The sequence below is a fragment of the Lethenteron reissneri genome, chromosome 30 (genome assembly GCF_015708825.2).
Source record: "Lethenteron reissneri isolate LAM-NWPU_2019-01 chromosome 30, ASM1570882v1, whole genome shotgun sequence".
Lineage (NCBI taxonomy): Eukaryota > Metazoa > Chordata > Hyperoartia > Petromyzontiformes > Petromyzontidae > Lethenteron > Lethenteron reissneri.
This window is the reverse complement of record NC_083808.1, coordinates 4823591-4850914: the sequence shown is the minus strand read 5'-3', so window position 1 is coordinate 4850914 and position 27324 is coordinate 4823591. Positions and strand designations below refer to the sequence as shown.

Sequence of the window (27324 nt, the reverse complement as noted above, 5' to 3'; positions counted from 1 at the left end):
AAGACTCTTTTTCTTTCTTTCAGGAGGGTCCCTTGCACTTGGATGTTTGAGTCAACTCCACGAGCGCTTGACTTCGCGTCGGAGGAAATTGGAGAAGCCGGAGGAAACCCATCACGCATACGAGAGGGCCACGTTCTTGCCCCGTGTCTACAACGCCTGTAAAGCCCCAGCGAGCACCGACCAGGCTCAGAAAAGCTGCTTAGCTTCTGAGATATGATGAGATCACTATGGAGACAAAGGCGGCCGAGTGTAGTGTTGGCCACCCACCCCCTCGTGTGCCGTGCTGGCCTTCATAGGTGCTCCCTAACAGCACTTGCCCCAACCGTCTGTTAAGTCTATACGGGGGATCCTTGTTAGTACACTGTGCAATGATATTTTTCCACAACAGAAGCCAAGCCATGCTGCTGACATCACACATAATTAACACGTACATGGCCCTGCTTAGCCCCAGAGGCAGAATGAGATGTTTTGTGAGACCAGTGTAGCACGGTTTAGTTCTGGCTCGGCATGGCAAATAGCAGGTGGAAAAACGGCAAATAGCAGGTGGAAAAACACCAATACCGTGAAGGATCTGCGATTGCTCAGTTCGGATGTGCTAGTGGAAAAGGGTTGTTAGTGACTGAAAAACAAAAACTAGGCCACGCACAACAGCAGTGACACGTGCTGCGTTCATCTCATCTGGATCTCCCATAGGTCAACTCAACCTGAAATGAGTCTGCGGTTCGCTTTTGGCCATGCATGGTGCTGGCCACGCCACCACTCTGCTCCCTTGCATCACTTGTCACGACAGTAAAACATTTGACTCCACGTCAATTACAACAGTGGTTAGCACTAAGCACATGGCGGCATTGTGAACCCCTGCGACCTGCATTTGACTCCTTGCCACAGCTAATATCAGTGGTGAGTAATATCTGATCCAGTCCTAGCGCACTATTCACCAACAGGCGCTGACCATCATGGCGAAGTATGGCAAAAAATAACCGTAACAAGCCACAATTATGGGAGGCCTTCATCCAGCAGTGGATACAAAAAAATGTACCCTTGCATGTGTGGAACATTAGGAATGGACCAATCTTTTTATTATTTCCTCGTGCAGAAAGGGAGGAAAGTGTGGTTTTGTGAAAAGTCCTTATGTGCTGTGCAGTACATCAATCCACGTGTGTACACCAGCTTGCGATGACTTAGTTGGGTCAGTGGGTGGCTGGCAGGGTTATTGATTAACTGGACTTGGACACCAGTCACGTGGTTAATGGCGACTCGGTTGAGGATTGCTGTGTGTGACACACGTGCTGTTGCATTTTACAGATTGACCACAATAAACGTGTTTGACCTCGATTTGGAGCACCTGCCCACGTCCTTCATTTCAAGTGTGCAACACATGTACACATACATGCACGGGCTGTGTGTGCATTTGCACTCTTCTCGTCCATCTGCCGGGCCGGGTTGGCGGGGGAGGGGGAGCGCATTGGGGGTGGGGGACAAGCCAAGTGTGAATTTAACCAAAAAAATCCTTGTCTTCTGCGAACAATCTTGATTTGAAGCGAACAGTCAAATCATCACCGCTCCGCTCAGGACAAGAGGCAAAATCCACAGCACTCAAAGCAGATCTCCACGCAGTCCGACGACTCGCAGCATCCCTGCAGCATCCCGCCGTCAACGTCTCCGCACAGCCCGCACGGGGGCACGTCCTCCCCAACCTCGGGGCCGCAGCAGCAGCAGCAGTAGACGCAGCAGCAGCCGCAGCAGCAGCAGCGGCCGCCCAGCTCGGCGCCCGAGCAGCAGTCGCCGCCGAGACAGCGTTCGGCATCGCCCGCGCCGCTCTCCTCCGCGCAGGAGCAGCAGTGGCGGCAGCAGCAGATGCAGGACAGCAGCATCCAGCACAGGGACGCAAACTCGCAGTAGAGGCACGCCAGCACGCTCCGCACGCAGCAGTCTGCAAGCGGCGGGGGGCAGAGCGGGTGGGTGGGTGGATTGAGGAACGCATAGCCAGGGAGGAGGGTTCGTTGTTGTCGCGGCGAGCGTGGGTGGGAGGGTGGCAGCTCCGCCGTGTTTTTATTTTTAAACTCTGCAGCTACTTTTAGCCGTGTCCGGATTATTGGGATCGCTGCATGGGATGGGGATTAAGGACTACAGTTGATGCCGTCCTCCCAAATGAAGCGGTATTTCCCCTGGGCACACAGCTCGCTCCGTTTTAACTAGATGTCGCGTCTTGGAATTGCCAGGAGCGATTTTGTGGGGTTTTTTTTTGCTGCGTTGGTTTCGTAAACTTTGTTCAAGTGCGTGTTTACCCGCACCTCGTGTCAGCTGGTGTGGATTGATGGTAAAGTGGGTTTTGCGCAGCGAGCTATGAACCGGGCAACCATCAGTAGCGAGTGATATGTATACATATATCATCATGGCTTGGCTTCGCGAACGAAGATCTAGGAAGGACATCCACGTCTTCTGCAGGCATGCTGGTGGCTGAAGAGGCCTATGCGGGACAAGCAGGTCCTGCCACAACAGCTGCAAGTATAGGTCTCATCTGGGATGGGTGCTGAGGGATCATGGTTCTTCCTCCTTCTCCTTTTGTCCTCCATACGGGCCCTGCGGGTATCTTCGAAGAAGGAGGTAGCCTGGTGGACTGTGTGCCGCCAGGAGTTGCGATCAGCTGCTTGTGTTGCCCACTGACGGTGATCGATGCATATATAACCTGGATCTGAGGCCTTCCCTTCACCAATGCGCATTGACCAGCACGGTGAAGTATGATAGAAGAACCCCCATCAGCTATACATTACCTCCGATTAGCACGGTTGGCTACGTACGTTTAACATGTAGGCTTTCGCGAGAAATATTCCAAATAATAGAGTTTTCTTTGGGTTATATCGTGTAAATATAAATGTGTCGTTAAAACCCGCCACCACCCGACACAGCCAATTAGTAAAGTTTGTCACGTAACACAAACATGCCAATTAATTACTAGTACAGCACACCGGTGTGTTGGAGAGTACACCCAACAACATTTACAATTCGAGTTCCGTGACTCGTTCGCCGGTACGGTGTGAAAGAAATTCAACGTACGTATGTACAGCGTTGGGTGGCCTTCATCCAGCATTGGATTGACAAATAAGCTATGAATTTACTCTTTTTATATCTTACAGGATTGTTAATATGCATTTCTTATTTTACTCTACAGAGTTGTATCCTGCTAGTATACCCCCAGTCATGTGTACATATATACTGTGTATATAAGTAGAACTTAGTCGTCGGTATCTACATAAAAAATATTTTACAAAATTTGGCCAATTGTTTTTCCAGATAAAAAGCCAATATGCCCTGTCTGGAAAGCCATTAGGGAGATGGACTAAAACACATTAGGTCTGCTTATATATGCTTTTACCCGTAATGTTACGATATGTAATGTGAAAAATGTGTAATTATGTTAGGGGTCACCCATCTAAGTACCAACCAAGGCTCGAACAAAGCTCAGATTCCCAGATACAACAAAATAATTTCAGGTGGTTCGGTCACACTTGTTTAACAATCGCTAGCAACTCGTCCACATGCACGCACACACGTCAATGGCGATGACTTGAAACGGGCAGAGCAGGAGTGAGTAGAGAAAGCCACAGGGCTGGCGTTAGTCACGCAGCGAGAAAGCAGTCGCTTGGTCGATGCGGGCGGGAGGGTTGGGGGGGTTAAGCTACAGCTCCACGTGCGCTTCTTCGACTACGCGCGGAAGCACAGGTTGGAGCACTCGATGCAGAGGTCCACGACCTCCACGACCTCGCAGCACTCCTCGCACGGCGCGAAGTCGAACTTGGGGTGCACGTGGACCTCGTCGATCAGGGACCCTCGCGAGGTGTGGACGCCCCGTCGCGGGGGACTCGTCGGCGGCGACTGGGGCGGCGTCGCGGCGGCGGCATCGGCGGGAGGACGGCACAGGCGGTGCGGGTCGCAGGGGCAGCAGGCGCCAGCCCGCCCGCACGCCCGGCACAGCGGCGCCAGCAGCGCCACGAGGCAGCAGCGGAGGGGCAGCGTCAGGCACGGCTCGCGGCAGCGACAGAAGAGGCAGGTGAGGAGGAGCGAGGCGCAGCCTGAAGAGTAGGGAGGAGGTCACGACGGTTTGGGGGAGCGGTGCAGAGGGGGGAGATCAGGTCGTAGGAGACAGGGGAAGGATGGGCAGAGGGCAGGGAGCGGAGGCGGTTAGAGGGAATTGAAAAGAGTGTGGCAAAGGGAAGGCCAAGGTCCAGATGGGAAAACAGAGTCGAGACCTCCCACAAATGGGATCTGCTACATTGGGTTGATTGGCCAAATCCCATCAATGAGTGTTTCGCGTGTGGGAGGAAACTGGAGTATCCAGAAAAATCTCCACGCTTACGAGGGGGTGACACTCAACACTGCCATCTCCTGGCCAAATCGCAGTAGGGAAGGTAGCAAAAGATCTGAAGAGGCGAAGTGAACTTGTGTTGATAGCATAAGGATACTTGATGATGATGATCATCATCATATGGCAAATGGACATAAAGGGGAATAAATGGGCAGCATAGCTTTCCCGGGCGGTTGGGGAAGGTTCTCAGAGGAAAATATATAAATACACCAGGGGGGGGGGGGGGGGGGGATACATTGTGTGGATTTAGGAAATGGAATATTATGGTGGTGGCAGTGTGGAATTCTAAAAAAACAGACGATACTGTATATGATGAATAATTAAAAGTGAAGGGCTGATAATGGTAAATGAAAAAAACCCATAATAAACAAACAGTAATGAGAGGCCCTGATGTCTTGTTATGTTTGACCTCAGCTTGATTAAACCGTGACACATTGGGCTGTACTTCAACACTGTGTGTGTATGTGCATAATAATGAGACTGTCTTCTCTGCAACCACCAGCACCACCAGCACCGTGCTCGCCCAAAGTCTGTTCTGTGTCACTAAGCGGCACAGACGTGTCTCAGCAATTCTCATCGTGTCTCAACGCCCGGTGAACTCAAATCGAAAATAGATAATGTTGTTGAATAATTGGTTGATTTAATCAACACCAGTGAAATCGCATAATAAGGGAGACAATTTCCAGTGTTGAACAACGCTGGAAAAATTTGCGTTTTGTATGTCAGTATAATTGTATTTATTTTTTTCTTCATCACGATTGCTGTACAACGGCAACACCACTAAGTGGCCAGCAACAAGCGGCACTATTGAAGGTATGATTGGTACGAGTTAACGTGTTGCTTAACTTGAGAAAGATGATAATGACGTGCACCTGTTGCAAAAGGGCATTTTATTTAACTTTGTACGTGTGCACAGCCTTTGTTTTTTTTCCATCAATCCACCGCTGGATGACGGCCTCCCCGTGCCATCTCAGAAGTTATTTGACCATACTTCACCACTCCGGTCGGCGCCATTCCGCAAAGGCAGTCAGCGTAGACGTGGGAGCGTCGAAGTGCAGTACAACAATAGATTGTCTTACACTTCCCTCTGATTTTTGTCAAGGGCTCTTGTGCTGTCATGTTCATATTGCACGCACCAGCAAAATATCCCAGTAAATTCAACAAATTCATCTGGTCACCAAATCTCGTCTGCCCCCGTTTGGTTTTAAGTGGCTCCCTAAGATCGGGGTGTTTCCGTGGTAGCACACTCGACTTGTAATCCAGCGTTTGCCGCTTCCATGCACCAACACGGCAGTTGCAACACGGTTTCAAATATTTTATAAAGGCCCCCGCCTCTGTCCACCCAGCAGCATAAACGACTACACCACAGTCGATCAACAGTTTTGGGTGTGGCGGGGTAAAAGCGAGGGTGACTTCCACCTTTTCCAAGAGGTCTTGCCCAGTGTGAAAAAGTATGCCAAATAATAATGAATAATAATTACATTCATATAGCGCTTTTCATCAAGGAATCCAAAGCGCTGTACAGGACACAGTAGCAGCAGACACTCGGCATAAGAATAATATTTTAAATTCATTTGAAAAATCAATAAATACTCTCGACAAGGGCTCTCTGAACCTCCCTCTAGTGGAGACCCTTCTGCCAGCAGTAGCATTAGCAAGCAGTTGCAGGGGTTACACCTTGATCTTTACCAACTTTACCTGTCCCGAACATTAACTTTTCTGAATATCAAATATTACCTCTTTTGGGGCACCAAGGTGACAAGATGTTAACCACTTTGCCTGGTATACAGGAGGTCACGAGTTCAATCCCAACCCTGAGGCCTGTATATTTGGAGTTTGCGGTGTCTCTCTTTCCCCGTGGTCGTTTGGATTTTTCTTCGGGTCCTCCGGTTTTTCCCTCCACATTTAGAATCAACGTCGCGTGTTCATAGTATTTGTCCGCTATAAATGTCCACTTGATAAGCCACTTCGTTGAGCTATCATTTGTGGCAAGGTCGCTTCTAAAAAAAAAAAGAGCTATATCGCTCAGTGGGCCTCACCTGGTCAAATAAAAATACAATTTTAAGTTTAGTTTGTCTTAGTGGCATGCACAAACACGCTCTCTAAACACCGTGACACTCAAGCCCAGCACGTACCATCATTGGCGCTGCTCCGGGGGGGTCGCGACGACTTCGAGTGCTGGCTGAGCTTCCTGCGCTCGCCGGCTCGCCGGGCGGCCGTGGCCTCGGTCGCCCGCCTGGGTTCGTATCGAACCGGCGGAGGGTCCGGCGCGAGTGTCGGCACCGCTGGCGGCAGTCGGCGCTCACGGCCCGCGAGGCCGCAGGGCCCGGCCGGATTGTCAAGGCCATCTCCCCGGTCCGACGCGAGTCGCGATGCGCTGGCCGTCGTCTCTTTGCCCCCGCCGATTTCTTGTGGGTTGACGTGTTCTCGAGGAGCCGAGTTCAAAGGTCGAGGGCCTGGATAAAAAGACATTAAGATATTGAGCGATTGCTTTATTTTCCGCTTGAGAAAAAGAAATCATCTTTTGTTGTCTGTATTTACTCCGGGAATTGCTGTGCCACATAAAAGAGTTGTGGCGAGATTGTGGTGATCCCACAGTCATTTGTCAGCATTATGTACCTGAAATTCATTCTCCAGCAATTTCATTTGTTACCAAAAGGCAATGCCAGTGGCATGGCCAATGAACAAATGACTTACCACTCGTTTTTTTTTTTTACACTCTGCAAAATTGTGATTTGGTCACCAAATTCTCCTTCAAGAATTGTGCTTTTTATTTTTATGAGAATGAAGCTAACGTCAATTAAAACGCACACGTGCGCGCGGTTTGTTGAAAGCAGCAAACAAAAACGCACGACTGTTTTGCCTTTCGCCAGGCCGTCAAAACTTCACGCGTTTCCTTCGCCCGCTTGCTCGTTGACTGCTTCGGCGTACCGGCGCATTGGTATGCTGCACGAGAACCCTGGAAATGTCTTCACAAACATTGGGAAGCCAGGTTTTAAAGGACAAGCAGCTTTCTCTCCCCCCCCTCCATCCGGTGTCCATTACGACATCGGAGATTGGATCAAGGGCATGACGGGGTTCGGCGGTGGCTCCGTGTGCACGGAGCTTGCGGACGTTAAAGCGGGGGATAGAACGTGGCGAAATCATTCCCGGAGTTGTTTGCGAGACTGGAACCGACATCAAAGGCTACAGTGAAAGGGCAGCGAGTGTGGCCCACGGGCTTAACCCCCCCAGCGCCCGAGTGCAATAACGCCTGGGGTCTGCCTGCGTTCAGAGTCACACGCTGAAGATTAGATTAAAACTCATTGGTACTGGTGGATCCCACGCCAAGTAAATTTCGCAGAGCAAACACGCTTCTCCGTGCCCATTAGTCCGCACGGAGAAAGCCCCCCCCCCCCCCCTATCCCACCCCACCACGCTCCGTTCTCAAATGTTAGGGCTGGGGATTTGATTCTGGAGGGTTGCATACGAGGAGGATGTGGAGGAAGAGGCTTAGCGTAGATTGCCGCATCCAGCAGAGGGCACAAGATAAGATCGGCCGAGAGGCCACGGCGGAGACTCGAGCGTGGGATGTGATGCGTCCAATTAAAAGTTAAAGGTGCTGCCCGGGCAATTGCCTGCTCACGCCACTGGTGGCGGAAGGGCCTCCACCGCTAGAGGGAGCTCTCGAGAAGCCCCACTGGAGGGTATTTGGCCTACTCGTCCAGTAGCGGCAAGACTCGCGAAGGACGCTGCTGGGCAGTTGGAGGCAGTCGCCCTCCAACAACAACAACGGAGGATGGCGTATAAAACGCAACGAGTTGGCACAGGTGGTGCGTCCGTCAGTCATCTTCGTCGATCGACCCAATGGCTCCTGGGTCTGTTCCGTGACCTCCTGCCAGCAAGCCTTTGCCACTTCACGTGGCCTCAAGGTGCACCAAGCCTGGCACAAGCACTGCTGTGACGTCACCGCCACTTCGTGCCGAACGGCCGCTGTTGTTATTGTTGTGTTTAAATGTCCGTAAAAGCGTTGCCCTTTTAACACAGGGTAAACAGTGTGCAGGTTCCCTGCAATAAATGTGTCAACAATGCCGGGAACACCTGAGTAATTGGGCCGCATTGATCTTTCCCTTTTGAAAAAAAAAAGTGCCGCAAATGAAAAATGCCATATTGTTTAAATTACAAGAAGGCATTTAGCGGAACATCAATGTGACTTTATACAAGTGCCGGGCAGTACATATGAAACGCATCCTGTTTTCACGGAAGATTTAATCGCCTAATTACCGAGTCTTATGTTTTTCCGTCCCAGGCCGCATTTCAAGTGATCAATCACGCCCACAGTTTGAAAAAAGAAAACCAGACACAAATTCTGAGCCCACACAAGGCCCGTTAGCCAGGGAAATTTCGACATAAACCTGCGATTCACAACCGTATTATTCACAGATGCGCGATGTACAATCACACTCGCTTTATTCACAGCAATCGCTTGCCAGCGCCGGTACACTTGCCATCCAGTTATTCGTTCGCAGTATGAGACGCACATGTTCGACAAATCACTTTTTGCTTGGGGTCTGTGTTTTATTAAAATGTTCAGGCCGGAGCTGGATGCGGTTAAGCACGTCTGTGATCTGGCGCTTTTAGAGGCAAGGGTTGGTGGATTACACAGAATTTGTGAGTCTCCTGAGGTGGCCAGCTGACTCAGAGGTCAGAGAGGTCGGCTGGCAACTCTTGAGTTCCTGGGTCCATATCCAGGCAAGCCGCCCGTGGTTAAACTGGCTTCTCAAGTCTTGCGAGGTGAGCCTGGTTACACATGACTGCGGAAAAATAAAGATCAATTCTAGTATTGGTTATGGAGCATTTCCAGCTCTGGGATGTAAAAGAAGATATATTGGTTTGGCTGTCATGTGACGAATATTACCCTCAGCGGCAGAGTGCTGGAAAAGTGTTGCCCACTTACTGTGTGGGCCAGAGGTCACTTGAAGGTATCTCGGGATCAGAATCTTGATTCAAACTGCAGCAATCCGATGAGCTATGAAGCTCTTTTTCACTTCGAGTTCTGTGATATTTGCGTGTGTGCGCCATCCTCCGACGTAAAGCCTTGCACTGAATGGATGCTCAATCTCATGACGTGATGTCAATAGCGCGATCGGGGTCAAATTGTTGCAAAAGGCAAAACAAATTGTGAAAATCCCAAACCCGCTAGGCTGCAAAGTGGCCAGGAGATGTAAACCCACATGTGTGAAATTGTGAGCGTCGATGTCAAATATGTTTGTACCATATTAAGAACACTTCGGTATTTGAATTTGCCAAAAAAAATCCCATGCTGGGCCCTCCTGCAGAAGTTGGTGAGACTTTTCCGGATGGATGACATGATCAGGGGCTCAGTCACGGTTCAAATGCAGATACGCTGTAACAAGACAAGGAGAAGAGGTCATTACCTCAAGGGCTTCCCAAGAAGAAACACTGTCACCACATAACCGGGCGACGCCAGACAGAAGCCCCAGTTTGTTTGACCCCGGTCCCTTCCGCATCTTGAACGAATTTACTGAGGCACGCGGACACACATAATTCTAATGAGAATATCTATTTATACTGGAGGAATCCGATGAGCTATAAAGCTATTTTTTTCACAGATGTTCAGTCGGGTCGGGTCAGAACGTTACAACAACAATAAGACACATGATCGGAGTGCAAAGTATAGGAAAGGTAAACAAATAACTAACACAAATATACACGTAAAACTAAACTATTTGTATCTTAGTAATAGATTTTTACCCTTTCAACTGGTACAAAAACTGGCACCTTTATACAAGGCATCATGTTTGCAATAACCACAACACAAGCAGTCAAAATGCAAACAAAAATAAACAACTCTGATGATGATAATGATATGCACTGTCGTGACTGCAAGGATTCATACTCTTAGTTCTAAGAGTATATATGCACTGTCCTTGAAGTTGATTGGTCCACACCCGAGACAGCTTTTCTTAGAGCCTAGTCTCCATTGGTGTTGGACCAGATGACGCCAAAAGGCATACAACTCAAAGACAGCGCACTATCAGAGTATTGAGAGCTCGGGGTAAGCATTTTTGCCACTGGTAAAGGAGGTCTCTTAGTATATTTGTATCTTGCCGGGTAAAGGCCACTGAGCTATTAGCTTATTTTTCAAAAGTGCCCTGGCCACAAATTATAGCTCAACAAAGTGGCTTATCATAGGGAAATTTAAAACAGCAAGATAATCTAAAAAAGCCAAATGCATGTTTCTAAATGTGGAGGGAAAACCCGGAGGACCCAGGGAAAAAATCCACGCGACCACGGGGAGATAGGGAGACACGCAAACTCCGAATATACAACAGGTATCAGGGTCCGGATCGAACACATGACCTTCAGTATACCAGGCGAGATAGTTTTCATCTCGCCACTCCAAACATAAATGTGGCCTTGCATGCCTGCTTGCCTCGTGCACGTGACTGAGCCATCACATGTGGTCTTGTCTCAGCAGACTTCCTCAATGCATACTTCATGACGATGCAAATCGGTGACCGCACAATGAACTTTTAACTGCTTGCAGGCCAAGCTGTTTGTGGTTCAATGCCTGCGTTTGCCTGCATTTTTTGTTCGTAACATTTTCTATCCCTTTTCAAGAGGCTGCCCCTCTCGTGTACGTGTCAAGTGCATCGTCTAAGGGTCTCTGTTTTTGACCAAGCGTGGAGCGGTGGCACGGCGGTCAACGCACTGCGCTGTGGTGAAACCTGCGATCCGAGTTTGATTCCCATCCACGGCTAACATCAGTGGCAAGTAACGTGAGAACACGCCGTGCCCCCCCCCCAACTGTGGTCAAATAACCCCCACAACCAACGCGGTATGGCGTGGCCTTCATCCAGCACCCGATTGACAAAGGGGCTGAGAATTACTATTATTATTTATTTAGACCAAAAACGTTCCTGTGTGTGTGTGTGTCAAAGTGCCTGCAGACAAGAAAAAAGATATCATGTCATTGCATGATATCTTTGTCTGTCCTTGCATTGCATCATGACCAAAATTAGGAGAATTACCCACCATCACTAAATCACTAAATGGTCCCTTCCTGCTTGTTGGGTCTAAATGCCACTTACCGTTAAATGTCACCCAACGTGCAAGCACTCGACTGGGGAGGACAGGCTGTCACTGCTATGTCAGGAAACGAAGCCGTCACCGCCACCGCCGCCGCCAAATGCAGCATTCGCGGTTGGGCTCGGTGGCCCGGCTACCGGGGGAGAGAACGGCAGCCGCTTCAGCAACGGCAAAGTGGCCGGTGCACAACAAGACCCTTTGTTGATTTGCCGATGATCAAACCCTTTTCCTCATTATATGATCTCAGCTTGTCACCTCCCCGCCTTTCCTCTTCCTCTCGTGTTTTCTCCTCTACTTCCTCCTCTTCCTCTAACCCCCCCCCACCCACCCACCAGCCCCATGCCTTGCTCTCCCGATGGCCTCTTAGATGACGGGCCGGGGAACGCGGAGTGGTTTTTCGACGCGCGCGTCGGTCACCCGTTGGGCGATTCTGACTGCTTTGACTGGTGTGGAAAAGCGGCACGAAAGTAATCCAGGCAGTGGAAAGCTGAACAGTTTGCGGACGAACGCGTGGGCGCGACGAACGCATTGCACGTGAAAAGCACGCGGACGGGAGATGTTTGTTGGTGTAAACGCGAGGATCGTCATTGTTGCCAATAGCCATCGATTACAACAACAAAATACACCACACAGTGATCATTGACAACCTTTGTCTTTGTATGTAATAATCATTTGACAGCCCTTCATCAATCCGCTGCTTCGTATGCCGTAATAATTTTAGTGCCCATAATTAATTATCAATCCACTACTGGAAGAAGGCCCGCCGATGCGGTTGGATCATTGGGGTCTGTTTCATCATGCCTCACAATTGCTGATCAACGCAGGTTGGCGACGTCCCGGGAGACTCAGATGACGCTCGTCGCTCGCTGGGTGTTCGCCATGGCGGGGCGTCGAACTCTGGTGGCCAAGTTCAGAGGGCAGTGCGCTAACCACTGTGCCATCGGTCCAGCCCTGGGCCACGCTCTCCACAGTTGGAACCATAGAAAGTTGGCTTCCAAAACAAACGCCGGTGGCAAAAGAACAATACAGAAGACCCCACTGGCTTATCACTCTAACGTGTATTTTATTTTATTATACTGGGATGAGAGGAAATGTTTTTTCCGTATGTTTCAGTAACGCAAGTAGTACGTACACGAAGCATCACAATTCCACTTGGATCACGAAACTATGAAACGGATGTGGGAACGATTCGTGGAGATAATGATATGAAAATTATGGGGGCTATATGCAGATTCAAATAAGTGCATAGAGAAAACATGATGACGGTGGTGGTGGTGATGATGATGACGATGCCTGTGAGACAAATTGTAGTGGCTGTTGACATTGATGTGTTGATTTTTTTTTTTTGACGTGGGAGTTGTATGCGTCGTTTTAAAAGCTCCGTACAATGCCAGGACTGCTCTATTTTATTGATAAAAGTAATAGCATCAGCTGCTTTAACGGTACCATTGCGCTCTGCGTCCCACAGTCACTGTATGATATTTCAATTAAAATGATGTTATCTTTATGATTTTCAAATAAAAATAAAAATTGTCATTTTAGTTTCATTTTTATGTGATTCCTTCAAATTACTTGGAATAGTACAGTGTTCATATTACGATCGCTTTGATGGCTATTTTATGGAGTCGGACCTTTCTATTTGAATATTCATCATATGCCAGGGTCTATCTACTGCTGGATGTAGGCTCTATCACACTGTCACCATCCCACATGGGCCTGGAAAACCACTCTCCATTTTGCTCCATGCGTAAAAAGTTGATCTCAACGCTTCACCTGATCGTCCTCTCAGTCTCGTTCTCTCCTTTAGCTGCCATTCTGTCACCAAACTTGTCCATTTTGTCCATCACCAGGGGCGCCACAGTGGCAAGATGTTAACTACCTCGCCTGGTATACAGGAGGCTGTGGGCTCGATTCTGATGCTCGATGCCTGTACATTTGGAGTTTGCATGTTCTCCCCGTGGCTGTTTGAAGTTATTCTCCGGGTCCTCTGGTTTTCCCTCAACATGTATAAACATGCGTTTAGAGTATGTGGCTGCTATAAATGTCCACATGATCAGCCACTTTGTTCAGCTATCATTTGTCGCCAGGTCGCATCTGAAAAAATAACTATATAGCTCAGTGGACCTTCCCGGTAAAACAAAATTAGATTAATAGATGTACATCTGCTATAGTCCTTCCTAATGACAGGTCCTGCCCAAGTCCACTTGTTATTATCTTTCAATATGATTTATCTAATTTATTCTCTGATCCATGTGTCTCTCCTTCCGTCTCTCAGTATAATTCCCAGCATTCACCTCTCCAAGCTGCTTTGCGCACTTCTCAGATATTGTTCAATGCTCTTTGTTGGTGTCTTCCTCATGGTAGGTGGCGGGCAATTTTTAAAACTGTTCTTCATTGTTAAATTCAGTTTTCCAAAAAGCACTCCACGATGCTCTCGCTCGCCTCTTTATTTCATCATTCACCTCCCGGTTTGTTTTCGACAATTGCCCGAGGCAAAACGTACCCCGGCGTTCTTTTCCAGTTCCGTCACTCCAACAAATTTTCGTTTAACTTAACACGTCCATTTTCATATTTTCATTTGTTTACCAAACTTGTACATGATTTAAGTTTTGTCTCGTGTTCTTTCGGTCGTTTGCATTTACGTTGCTCACATTTATCACGAGCCACACTTTGCAGCCTTGTTTTTGTGAAGTAATGCACGCTCCCCCCCCCCCCCTATTTCACTACCATTTTGGTTGGTATAATGCCTGACGTCAGCAAAACGTGATTGATATTTACACAATTTATGTTTTTTGTGAGACGAGATAGCTCCCACGCAGGATTGGCTGCGATAAATGTCCACGTGTTAAGCCACTTCGTTGAGATGTCATTTGTGGCCCGGTCGCTCCTGAAAGAGAGCTACAGAGCTCAGTGAGCCTTACCTGGTAAAAGGAAAAAAGATCGACCATGGCATCGTGGGATCACAATTACGGGATGTCTTCCATCTAGCAGCGGATAAAACATGGACGATGATGCATTTATACGATACCCATGTACGATATGCACATATTTATACAAGGTTTAGACAATTCCGTGTATTATTATTCGAGGTTCTGGTTGTTGTGAAAGGCTTGGGTGACTTCATTAGTTTCCCACTGAAATGGCATGCGTCATGAGCACTCGTGGTTGGTGAAGATGCCTCCTGTCTAGCAAGGGGACTCACTGTGATCAGCCGGCACCGTCATTTAATGTGATGCGGCACAGTTCTCAAAACCACATTTAAAGTGATCAATCACGCCCACAGTATACAACAACAACAAACTAAACCGACGCAAAATCTGAGCCCACAAAAGGCCCGGTGAAATTTCGACATAAACCTGCAATTCACATCCGCATTAATCACATACGCGCGATGTACAATCACACTCGTTTTACGCACAGCAATCGCCTGCCCGCGCCAGTATGCTTACATCCACCTTTTTGTTCACAACACGAGACGCGCACGCTCGACAATTCACTCTTGTTCGGGGGTCACATCGGCCTGTATTTCATTAAAATGTTCAGGCCGGAGCAGGATGCGAGGAAGCACGTCGGTGTTGTTGTGCTCTTCGAGGCAAGGATTCGTGTGGATCAAGATGGAGACAGAAAGACAACCGTCGTCAATAACTGCAGTGCCAACGGACGCGATTTCTCAAACGTCAACGCTGCGAGCACGCTGGGGAAGACTGCCACTCACGGATCGCACGCATAAGACTTGAGATAATGCCAGCAGCAACAACTGCAACTTCAATCATAATAATCTCTATAGCTATAGATAGAAGTAACGTAGTCGCTTGACTTGTGCATGGCCACGCCCTACCCTGGATCCCTCCCCTTTCCCAGCCCACTTTGAAAACAGACTCCGCACCGTGCAGTGAACTTCTGCTTTCTTCTCTCCCACTACATCTCTTCCCTGTCTCATACTGCTTTTTCTCCCCATGCTTTACATCCTTGACTTTACTTCTCATCCCATGGTGTGCCGTGGAAACAGTGTTGTATGACTGAAATAACAGATGCGATATCAATTAACCACTAAAATAAAGTTGAAATAAAAAAAAATAGTTCCCATAGCAATTAACTGTTACAGCTCAAGTTGATGTGACCTTTTTCATTTTTAGACAGAAAACTGTTCAACCTATGGTATTGTTATTCATTAAATAAAACTACACTTTGGCATTCAAACATTAATTACTTTCACTTTTAACAAAAAAGCAATATTTTGTCAAAAAGGACATTGGTTAGTGTGTACATTTAGAAAAATTGTATCCCAACAACTTCAATTTTTTTTCTACTTTTTAATTAATGTTTGTTACTTTTGGACCGGCATCTTTTTAAACATTTGACCCCAGACTATTCGTCGTCGTATTCTTATTAAAATGTTTCGCCTTTTTCTTTTGTTTTAATTAAAGCTTATACTTAACAACACGCGAGCCCGACACATCCAGATGCGTGTTCCAGTTTGGAGGATCTCCCGTCGCAGGAAGGCGACCCGACACGACTGAGCTGTGTTACCAGATTTTATAGCCATTAAACAAGTAAACCCGTAAAAACAAAGTTTTTCACTATAAATCCTTTATATGCGTGGCGGCTAGAATCCTCTCGTCCTCTGGCTTGAGATGGCTGCCACCTATGGGTCAGATGATTGTCTGCCACCATTAAGCAATTGGTAATTAAATATTTTATTTGTTTTCCCTAAACAGCGTAAAATTTTGGGAATTTTTTTTCACGAACATTAATTGTCACGCACAACGAGTCTGTGTGGAAAATGTCAACTCGATTGGATCACGGGAAATGGGTTAAAAACGACCAAAAGATTTACACAGTCGTAAGCAAGCAAGCACGCAAGCAAGCAAGCACGCAAGCAAGCAAGTGAACTTAATATAAAGGATATAAAAAAAGAATGTTTCATGCGCTTTCATTGACGCCGTATTACTCATTGCATTTAAATATTCACTTATTTCGCTTTGATGGGAAATACATACTACTCTTTCTTAGGGGGGGTAGCTTTTCGTTGCCAAATATTACATGCTTTTTTATTTGCAATGAAATATTCATCATGTTTATGGTCTCTCACGAATGTGTACTTGGCTTACATTCGCTTTTATTTATCACCAGACTTCAGCTTGGGTTACGTCAGTGGAGGCCGAAGCCTTGCCAACTTCATGAGCTGTGCTAGACGCATTTGATCCCCCCCCCCCACAGTCAACACCGCCCATCGTGAAGTCCAATTGGCCTCCAACTTCCCGCATCGATTAAAAGTATCCAAAAACCCTCATGGAAATTTCACACAGCAGACTGGATTGCTTACACTGGAGTATTAAAACGCACCGTTGTAACAATTCCGGCAGTTCCACCATCGTGTGCTGTGCAAAGCTGCAAGTTCCCTAATTCTACACGGCTCTCCGCCAAATTTGCGCTCCCCATGTGTCGATGATGAATGTGCCGGTCTGCTTCGACGAAATGAAACAAATCCGGAGATCCCGCCTTGACCACGCGCCTCGTAGAATCATTAGGCACCCGCTCTCTGTGGCCACCAGGAACAAAACCAGCATCTCAACTTGAACACCAAATGTTCAAGCCGCAAAAAATAAAATCTGGGGCCTAAAAAAAAGCTCAGTGCGTCCACCAAGCCACGGCCGCCCAGCTGGTCACCCCAAACCAAGTCGCCGCTCGTCGTCTGCAAGGTGGCGAAGCTTTGCTCGATCGGGGTGCTCATCGGTGAGCCAACGACGAATGTCGACAGTGACGTTGCAGCGAGCCATATCGGAACCGCCCGGAAGACTTCCTCTCGCTAAACACAGCGGGAGAAGTTGGTCTGAGCATACTCTTTGGTTCTTTCGGTAAAGTCACGTAGGTAGAGAAAAAAATACATCACAAGGTTTCGTTCGCAACAACAAGCGACCGTCTTCAGGTGAGAGCTCAGCTTATTGTTGCGATCGAAACGGTCGTGATCTATATACCTACGCGACTTTACCGAAAAAACAAAAACTATGGATTCCTGCAGTCACGAAAGCTTCAAATCAAGATTGGTCTGAGCAGTGTAAAGCTCGGCACTGCCCAGGATGTATGTATATACGTATGTGTGGTGAACTTCTTTCACACTCTACGCAGCCAACCGTGCTAATCGGAGGTGCGCAGGAAGGACAAAAAACGAAACACCAAAAGCAGTCCTAAAGAAACGAGTGCATATCTCCAGTAACTTCCGAATATCGGAAGGGCGTTCCAGACAGCCGCAGAAGCGCATCCGAAAGCACGTGATGCAGTGACCATTTTTGTTCGATAGTTAGCCAAAAGCCGCTGTGAGGGTGACCGGAGTTTGCGTGATGGTTACACCCCACCACTGAAACACACGTGACCTGTGCAAGCTTATTTGTCAAGGTGCCCTTCCCCCTCCAACCCAGCTTAAATATACGCTGCCAAGCATGGTGGTGCTCATTCAGACGCTGTCTTTCCGACAGACCTGTTCTTCACCTGCTTGCGTTGTGGCCGAAACGTCGTGAGAATTATTTGATAATGTTTCATTTTAATTATTTTATTATTTTCCTTCTACGTGACTTTACCGACAGAACCAAGAAGATGAATCTGGATTTAGTCTGGAGAAATCCGATGATGTCCAGGATGGGCATCGATAGAGAAGCCCTGGGAGATAGGGTGGAACATACGAGTCGGACACTGCACTCAACACCGCGGGGCCTGATGAGAATTGAAATTTTTTAAAATGTGTCCTGATGAACCTTTTTTTTGTTTTTAAATGTGCATTTGAATTGGTTACCCGACAAGACCAATAGGATCATTGCGTGGCCTACGAGGTCAGATGGAACCCTCTGGGTCAGCTTGAACTGCGAGTCCAGACAGGTCCAGCCTATGACGCAAATTAAAGAGGAGGAGGGGAGGGGCAGATGTTGGGAGGGGGGTGCAGGGAAATGGGGTCGGAGCGGGGGGGGATTTCCTTCTGAGCAGACTGGACGGAGGACTGGGAGCACTTCACATTGCGGATGATGACTCTATCCTGGGCCCAGCCAAGCACACACACGCACTGGAGAAATCTTTTTTGTTTGTTTGTATTACTTTCTTTCTTGTGTTCGATGTTTCCAATGGATGTTTATTGCGTTGGCACGTGTGTACGCTCATGATTTCCACTTCGGGTAAGAACGTCGGTAAATGTCGTGAAAAGGGAATTGGTTGATCAAAAAATAATGCGATGCCGTTTTAAATTTCATCAATGTGTGTTTTGGCATGCATTTCATTTCTGTAAAAAAAAACAATTGAAAATATTTTATTATTCCATTTGAGTCCAACAAATTTCCCTGTGTTTTTCTTTGTAATTCATCCACCTGATCATTACTTCCACTTTTAAACAAAAACAAAAATAAGCTGTAATTTTTTGCCAACATTTTTTTTATTTAATGCCGTCGGTTTTTTTGTTGGAAATAAAAAATTGCATCTATGTTGTTTTTATATTTTGCATGAATAATTATTGTTGAGGCGTCATTTGTCACGTTTCCTCGTCACACAACAAGGTACCACTGTCACCTAATTTTGGTAAAATGCCAAACGTCAGGACCTCTCTTTGTACTTTTGAATGGCCAGTCACGTATTCTTTTTTGTTATTTTTCAAGCACAGATGCCGTAAGTGTATTCGTATTGGTCGTGCCACTCGACGGTTGTATTCCCATTGCAAGTGCATTAATCCCAAAGAAAGAATGCATGAAATACCAGCAGCCGCATTCACGTGATCAATGCCGTTACGCGAATAGTCGGAGAGGTGCCAACTTCAAATCGCTCCTCAATGCAACTTAGCGAACACGGAATCGCATTACACTTTTACTGTGAACTGGGACTCCGCGACAAAATGCAACTCATAACCAAGTGTTAGACACGTGCACATTCGCTAGTTGAGTTACCTCTTTTGCTTTGAAATTAACAAAAAACTAAACTGAACTTGAGAGAATTGCTCAATAGGAACACACATTGCAATAATCAACACCCTCCCCCCTACCCCTCGCTACTGCAGAAATGTGGCAAAACCCTCTTTAAAAAGAGTCATGAGACTCAGTGAGGCTTTCCTGGATGAAAAAGCGGAATAATAATGATGATGACAATGGGATGGAGCAGGACATCTTTACTAGGACACCCATCACATGACATTTGGGTAAAATGAACGTCACATTGAGGACCAACAGAGGGAATGAGATAGAGAGTTTAGATTGAAAATGAGATGGCAGGATGTGATGGGAATATGTTGGTTCACTTGAAGGCGGTGGGTGGCAAGAGATCGTGAGTGGTGGATCACATGCTGAGAGACATCTTCCCACAATTGGGGCGTCAATGGCCAAGAGAGAAGACAAAGGGCCGACTACATCAATCCTCGTCGTTGCGCTCTACCGCCTCTTCGGAGCGTGTTCACGTTCTAATCGAATGTCAGTTCCTGTAGAAGCCCTGAGAGAGTGGACCGCGGATCTCCCAACACAATTCAGAACACCGAAAACACATCGTAGCGCGATCAATTAAAAACTTGACCGGCTCACCGCCGACGGAAGAACAAACAAAAAACCGACGAGCAGATAAAAAAAAACCCGGTGATCGGCACCTCGCTCTGAGGCCTCTTCGCCCGGCGCCTCGGCCTCCGTCCCGCCGGCCGGGCTGCACTCGCCCGCCGACGTCGAACTCCTCCTCGGAACCGACGCCGCCGGCTCATCCAGAGGGACAACCGGCTGGCAGGGGCCGCTACCGCCTGCTGCCGTTCGCGCACACGCGCACACACACACACGCGCACGTACACACACACACACGCGCGCGCACACACACACGCGCACACACACACACGCGCACGTACACACACACACACGCGCGCGCACACACACACGCGCACACACACACACACGCGCACGTACACACGCACGCGCGCACACGTACACACACACGCGCACGTACACACACACGTACACGTACACACACGCACACGCGCACGTACACACACACGTACACGTACACACACGCGCACGTACACACACACGCGCACGTACACACACACGCGCGGGCACACACACACGTACACACACACACGCACACGGGTCACAAGGGCAGCGTGTCGCGCGCACAGCAGCAGCGACCCTTCGCTTGCCCCGCATTCTCCGCAGGGCTCTCGGCACGCGGATAGAGACGGGCAATTGCTCGGCGATGGCCTTGTGTGTGTGTGCACGTCTGTTGAACTTCTTTCGCGCCGTACGTATCCGACCATGCCGATCGGAGGTGCTCATCGGAGGTTTTTGCGTATGTATATACATGTTGAACTTCTTTCACACGGTGCATAGCCAACCGTGCTAATCGGATGTGCTAATGTGAAATTTAGATGTATGTACATGTTGAACTTTTTTCGCACCGTACGTAGTCAACCGTGCTAATCGGAGGTGTTAAATCGGGGGTTTTAGTGCATGTGCATATGCAAGCATGCATGTTGAACTTTTATCGTATCGTACGTAGCCGACCGCGCTAATCGGAAGTGCTAATCAGATGTTTTGGTGTATGCACGCGTGTGTGTATGTTGAACTTCTTTCGCACCATACGTTGCCAACGGTGCTAGTCGAAGGCGCAGGGGAAGGACAGCAGGCCACTGAGGTAGCTCTCTGTGTGTGTGTGTCTGACGTGGTATCGGGTGGTTCCCTACGTTGTCCGTCGTTTCGCTCCACGTGCTGGGAGCTTCTTCAGGAAAGTCACGTAGGTAAAAAGTAAAAATTTATAAAAGTAAAATAAAATAAATAAAAATAACACAGCACGCGTGCTGTGACGGTTCCACCTGAAGACGGAAGCTTGTGTTGCCTCCGAAGCGTCGTGATTTTTATTTTATTTTTATTTTACTTTTTTTAATTTTAGCTTTTTACCTACGTGACTTTACCGAAAAAACCTAAGAATATGAATCCTTGCAGTCACGAAAGCTTCAAATCTAGAACTTCTTCAGGAAACTTCGTTTCCTCTGCAGCACGGCCGCGGACAACAACAACAACAACAAACCCTCCGCAGTAGCAACAGACCGCCTGATGCTTTAAGACTGCCATTGTGTTGGTAATCGGACACATCGAAAGAAAGTAAAAGACAAAAAAAAGTCTGACGAATTATTCAACTTTCGATTTAAAGCTTTCGTGACTGCAGGGATTCATCTTCTTGGTTCTTTCGGTAAAGTCACGTAGAAGGGAAATAATAAAATAAAATAAATGAAACATTATTTTATTATATTTTAACAAAATAATAAAAATAAAACATAATTAAAAACATAAGTTTAAATTAATATTTTATTTTGTATTTTTATTATTTTATTATTTCCTTTCTACGTGACTTTACCAAAAGAACCAAGAAGATATTCAACTTTCGTCAAGATGAGAGTCGTGCCCCATTCGAATGTGATTCGCGAGTTCTCTCTCTTTTTATATCCTTTATATTAAGTTCGCTTTCTTGTTTACGACCGTGCAAATCTTTCGGTCGTTTTTTAACCCACTTCCCGTGATCCAATCGAGCTGACATTTTCCACACAGGACTCGTTGTGCGTGACAATTAATGTTCGTGAAATTTTTTTTCCAAAATTTTACACTTTTTAGGACAAAAATATTATATTTAATTACCAATTGCTTAATGGTGCAATGCAATCATCTGACCCATAGGTGGCAGCCATCTCAAGCCAGCGAACGAGAGGACTCTAGCCGCCACGCATATAAAGGATTTATAGTGAAAAACTTTGTTTTTACGGGTTCTTTTTTCATTCTCGTGATCACCTTCTACTCCGTACACACGGCTGCCGGTGACGAGCGACTGTCAAACCACAGCGCGCGTCGTCGCCATCCGAACGGAACTCCCCACATTCATCTTCTTGGTTCTTTCGGTAAAGTCACGTAGAAGGGAAGCAATAAAATAATAAAAATAAAACATAATAAAACATAATAAAATAATAAATAATTTTATTATGTTTTATTTTTATTATTTTATTGCTTCCCCTCTACGTGACTTTACCGAAAGAACCAAGAAGATGAATCCTGCAGTCACGAAAGCTTTACATCGAAATTTCCCCATATTCACTTTCCTTTTCTGGGGAGAAGGAGGGGAGAGTGTGAACGTTCCGTCGATAGCGAGAGAGTTTTCCACCACGGCAGATGTCGCCGCAGCCGAGTGTAGACGCGCCGAGCTGCGTTTAGGCGAACAAAACGGCGGCTTTTGTTGTTGTTCTTGTTGTTGTTGTTAAATTTCGATTTAAAGCTTTCGTGACTGCAGGGATTCATCTTCTTGGTTCTTTCGGTAAAGTCACGTAGAAGGGAAATAATTAAATAATAAAAATAAAACATAATAAAATAATTCTCACGACGTTTCGGCCACAACGCAAGCAGCCGTCCTCAGGTGAAGTCTGAAGACTCTGTCTTATCGACAGACCTGTTGTTCACCTGAGGACGGCTGCTTGCGTTGTGGCCGAAACGTCGTGAGAATTATTTTATTATGTTTTATTTTAATTATTTTATATTTCCATTCTACGTGACTTTGCCGAAAGAACCAAGAAGACTTGTTGTTGTTGTTCTTGTTGTTGTTGTTCCAGTCGCAGTCCCCTTCATGCTACCAGCTATGGCTGCAAAGTTTGGTCGTACATGATATGTATATCGTTTATTGTTCAATTTGAATCACAGTTCCTATGATCACTGTTACATTGTTTTTATAGCTTTATTTTGGTGATTTCGAAAACGTTTTGGTTTTGCCATATTTGTTTGTTGTAGTACAGAGGAGTTAGACTGATAACTATAATCTAAATTGTCTTATGGTTGTTATTGTTTGACTCGCCATCCCACTGGGATTTTTGCAACAGAATTAATATACGGTGCTTTTTTCCGGAAGACTTTTCTGTTTTTTCCTGGATTTTTCTGTTGCGCGTAGCCACTTTAAGGTGTTTCTTTGTTTATGTTTTTGTTTGTTGCGGTTGCACCCGATTCAGGAGCCGCATGGCTCACAGGGCTATACCTAATAAATGAACTGAACTGAAACGAACTGACCACGAGGCGTCAGTGGGGTCGGCAGCGAGCGAGGAACAGTCCCCTTGCACACCGCAGCCGCGTGGGGCACTTTAACGCGGTCGACAATGAGCGCGGGGTCCGGGTGAGTCAGACAAATTGCTCCTCGGCAGACAGAGGCAGCCTGACTCACACAATGCTGGCTCGCTCCGCAGTGTGTACCTCTCATTATCCGACAGGAAACGGCAAAGCTTTTGGGAGTTCTATTTGGCATCAGATACATACAGTAGTGGTGAAAAGCAGTGGCTGAAAACACTCTAACCACCTCCTTGTCTTCGTTTATTAACAAACACCGGTGTACAATCAAGATAGAAGAAGAGTGTGTGTGTGGTGAAAAATAACGCATTACAACAAAAGTGTTCAGCCCTCTGTTGCAATGGCCTGAACGAGCAGCCCAAATGCTTTCTCGTGCCCTGATGCTAGGGCCATTGCTCGAAACGTCAGCCCATTGTACATGCATATGTTTGCTGATATACGGCAGTGTTGATGGCAGTTGAGCAGGGTTGAGCAACCACCTACCCAGTGCCGGATTAAGCTAGTGTGGGGCCTGTAGCATATGTTATAACGGGGACCTAAATAAAAAAAAAACACATCAATATTAAAACACAATTTTTTACTTGCATAGTAAAGTAATTGTATTTTTTAATTTGCTATACAGACAGATAATACGACAAATTGCTAACCTTAAAACACCCAGTCGTTCATAATAGTTGAAGGCAGTATAGTACCATAGTAATCGAGCAAGTGCAGAATCAATGAACCGGAATTGATAGCTTGAAAGCATTTAGCGCGGGGCCCTTCAAAGTGCGGGGCCCGTAGCATGTGTAGCTACTTGTGCAACTAGGATAATCCGGCACTGCAACTACCACAACTGCCAGGCGATGGAGGCTTATACTATAACTCAAAGTGGCTGCGCTGTAGTCCAGCACTTTTGAGGCTGCAGCCTCACGTTGCTGTAAAACTCTCCTTCGAGTGGGCGTCGGTTAAGTTGCCATACGCCTTGGCTTGCAAGGGGAAGGGCAGTACAGCAAGTTGACTTCAATCGCCATCTGTTTCCATCTGCACGGGGATAGAGCGTTGCCCCCTCGCGCCCGTGGGTATTCTCCGGGTGCTTCGATTTCTTCCCACCCACTCACTAATTGGCTGAAAACATCTTAAAATAAAAAAGGCCAATGTAGCCCCCCCCCCCCCCCCCGAAAAAAAGTCATATGACTTAGTGTGGCTGCCCTGGATAAATAAGTAAATGATTACGATTATAGTATAATTATTACGATTATAGTTCTTGGCGGGTGGCCACCATGGGCACACGGGATAGGCTGCCGTGGGGGGTTACATGGTTTGTTGGCAGATGTCAGTGCATGCAGCAATAAGTCTTGTTTTTCTGTACTTCTGTGATTCCACACATCTATGGTTGCTGCCTTCACCAAGCCTCATTGACCAAGTGTGAAGTATGGTGAAGTAGCCACCCTCCCCCCACGCAGTGGATTTACAAAAGGGCCGTACGTGTCTCGTTTTTTTTTTTTAAACAACGACGAAATTTGGCGAGTTCTCCAGCCGGTGTATTTTTTTTATAACAAAGCCAGGTCACTCGTTATCGTCTGCTCACGAGCACATGCACGTGCTGTCAATTTGGAGCATAGGCACGCCGCGTACGTGCGTTGCCCTTTGTTAATGCATCGCTGTAAGTAACCAGCCTCCATCCCTCACGACGGCAAGATGTTAGCTCCTTCGCCCTGCTATGCAGCAGGTCGTGGAGTCGATTCCGACCCACGGCGCATGTATGTTTGGAGTTTGCGTGTCGCTCTCACCGTGGGTCCTCCGGATTTTCCCTCCACATTAAGAAACATGCGTTTCGAGTATGTGGCTGCTATAAAGCTAATTCTGCTATGAAGTCACCTTTGTGAGAAAAGGGCTACATAGCTCAGTGGGCATTATCTATCTTCTTGGTTCTTTCGGTAAAGTCACGTAGAAGGGAAGTAATAAAATAATAAAAATGAAACATTTTATTACTTCCCTTCTACGTGACTTTACCAAGAAGATGAATCCCTGCAGTCACGAAAGCTTTAAAAGGGGCCTTATCTAGTTAAATACAAATAGCAAGACTGCGCGGTAACCTGAGTTCGATTGTTCCCACGCGGCTAACATCAGTGAAGAGTGAAGTGATATCTCAAACAACCCTGGGTCCCTCACTCCCTTCACCAACTCGCACTGCTTAAGCGCGGTGACGTATGGTCAAACGCCCCTCGACGAACGATACGACGTGGTGGGGGGGGGGGGGCGGAGGTCTTCATCCAGCAGTGGATTGGCGAAGGGTTAGGGCTGTGACTAGAGCGGCGTCTTGTAGCCACCGTCATTATTGCGGCACGGATAGGAATTGCTGACAACGCGCGCACGGCTTTCAAATGCAAGTGAACGCGTTGTATAATGCAGCGTTGCCTCGTCACTGACCGGACGTGCTCTCGATTGCAAACTCATTCCTTTCGTTCAGTTTGGTGTCTTTCCCGGCACGTAAAAAAGTCCAACGCACATTACACACGCACATATTCGCCCGTGGAAATAGTTTGTGAAAAGAAGACAAACCATGGATCTCTAACAAAAAATTTCAACGCGCGTCTCGTCCTCTGATGTAACAATTTAGCCGTGATAATAATAATGCTGAGGTCACACGGAATGACGAAAAGCCATTTTAATGAATTGTCGCTCAGTGTTATCACCAATGTGTTAGGGCAACGATCCTTTGATCAATTTATCCGGGTTTCTCCCGGACAAGTCCCTCGTCGCAAGACAACGTCATGATTACATTTCATTTACGTTGGATCATTATCATCATTATCGTGACCTCCCGCTGCAGACGGGACGACAGAAAAGCGGACACAGTTCACTTGTTCAACCCGAGTTGGAAAGAGTTAAACAATGTATTAGGCTACTAAACTCTCCTTCATAATAACTTCTACACGGTATAACAAAACACATGGAGTTTAAGTTAAACAAAAATCATCTCCAGATGCTGCTATGGAAAGAACACAAATGCTTTCTGTGTTAATGATTATGTAATACAGTATATAATAACTCTTTATATAAAAGCCTCACTGAGTCTCAATACCCTTTGCAGGAGGGTCCTGCATGGGGCGTATCAATGTCAGGGAATGTGGAAATAATCCACACGCAAACGAGGGGGGATAACGCTCCAAACTCCGTACAGGTCGATTCAATAATCCATCACTTTTCTGCAACCTTCTGGGTGACCACAAGTTAGTGCATTCTGGAGCAGAACCACGTGTAACAAATAGCGACTCAATGCCCGATTCACGAACACTCAATTGGCTGGCTTAACCACTGCACTGTGAAAAAATAGTTGTTGCTCCATACGAAGAAGAAGTCGAAGACTGAAATCGGACAAAATCGCAGGCCATTGATGATGATCATGATAGCGGCCATAACGCTGATGCTACTGCTTTTATGATCACATGGAAATGCTGACGTTCAACAGGTGAGAGTGATCAAGCCGCACAACTTCAACTATTCCGAGCGTACCCAACAGCACACAACTCTACCGCGCCGCGTTCATCCAGAACCCCCCCCCCCCCACCAACTCCTCCGTCCGACCCCCGCTGCCCCAAACTCCAACTCCTTCGCTCCCCCACAAACCCAGAAATCACCCCGCAACTTCCTTTACCTCCGGTGCGACTCGCAGGGCACACGAGTGGCCGCGGCTCCGAGAGACACCCGTCGGCGGAGTCGTCAGGGTCCGACTCGTTGGGCCCCCGCTGCTGTCGCGGTGTTTGCTGCTCCACCGAGCACATCGCG

General features: G+C 47.2%; 1 protein-coding gene across 1 annotated transcript; it reads right to left on the bottom strand.

Moving 5' to 3' along the window:
* Positions 1-1568: 1568 nt before the first annotated feature.
* Positions 1569-27324, bottom strand: MDFIC (MyoD family inhibitor domain containing). Its single transcript, XM_061563150.1, has 4 exons — positions 27194-27324; positions 20067-20213; positions 6502-6822; positions 1569-1933 (listed from the first exon to the last, which is right to left on the bottom strand). The coding sequence occupies exons 1-4, from the start codon at positions 27318-27320 to the stop codon at positions 1569-1571; spliced, it is 960 nt and encodes a 319-aa protein (XP_061419134.1). The 5' UTR covers positions 27321-27324.

Bases quoted from the DNA above. Each gene is read 5' to 3' on its own strand.
- MDFIC (XM_061563150.1), bottom strand. From the start codon at position 27,320: ATGTGCTCGGTGGAGCAGCAAACACCGCGACAGCAGCGGGGGCCCAAC. The intron at 20,214-27,193 runs GTAAAGGAAGTT...CGCGAACGGCAG, and splicing joins CCCTGCGAGTCGCACCGGAG to CAGGCGGTAGCGGCCCCTGC. The intron at 6,823-20,066 runs GTGCCGATCACC...CTTTTTATCCAG, and splicing joins CGAAGAGGCCTCAGAGCGAG to GCCCTCGACCTTTGAACTCG.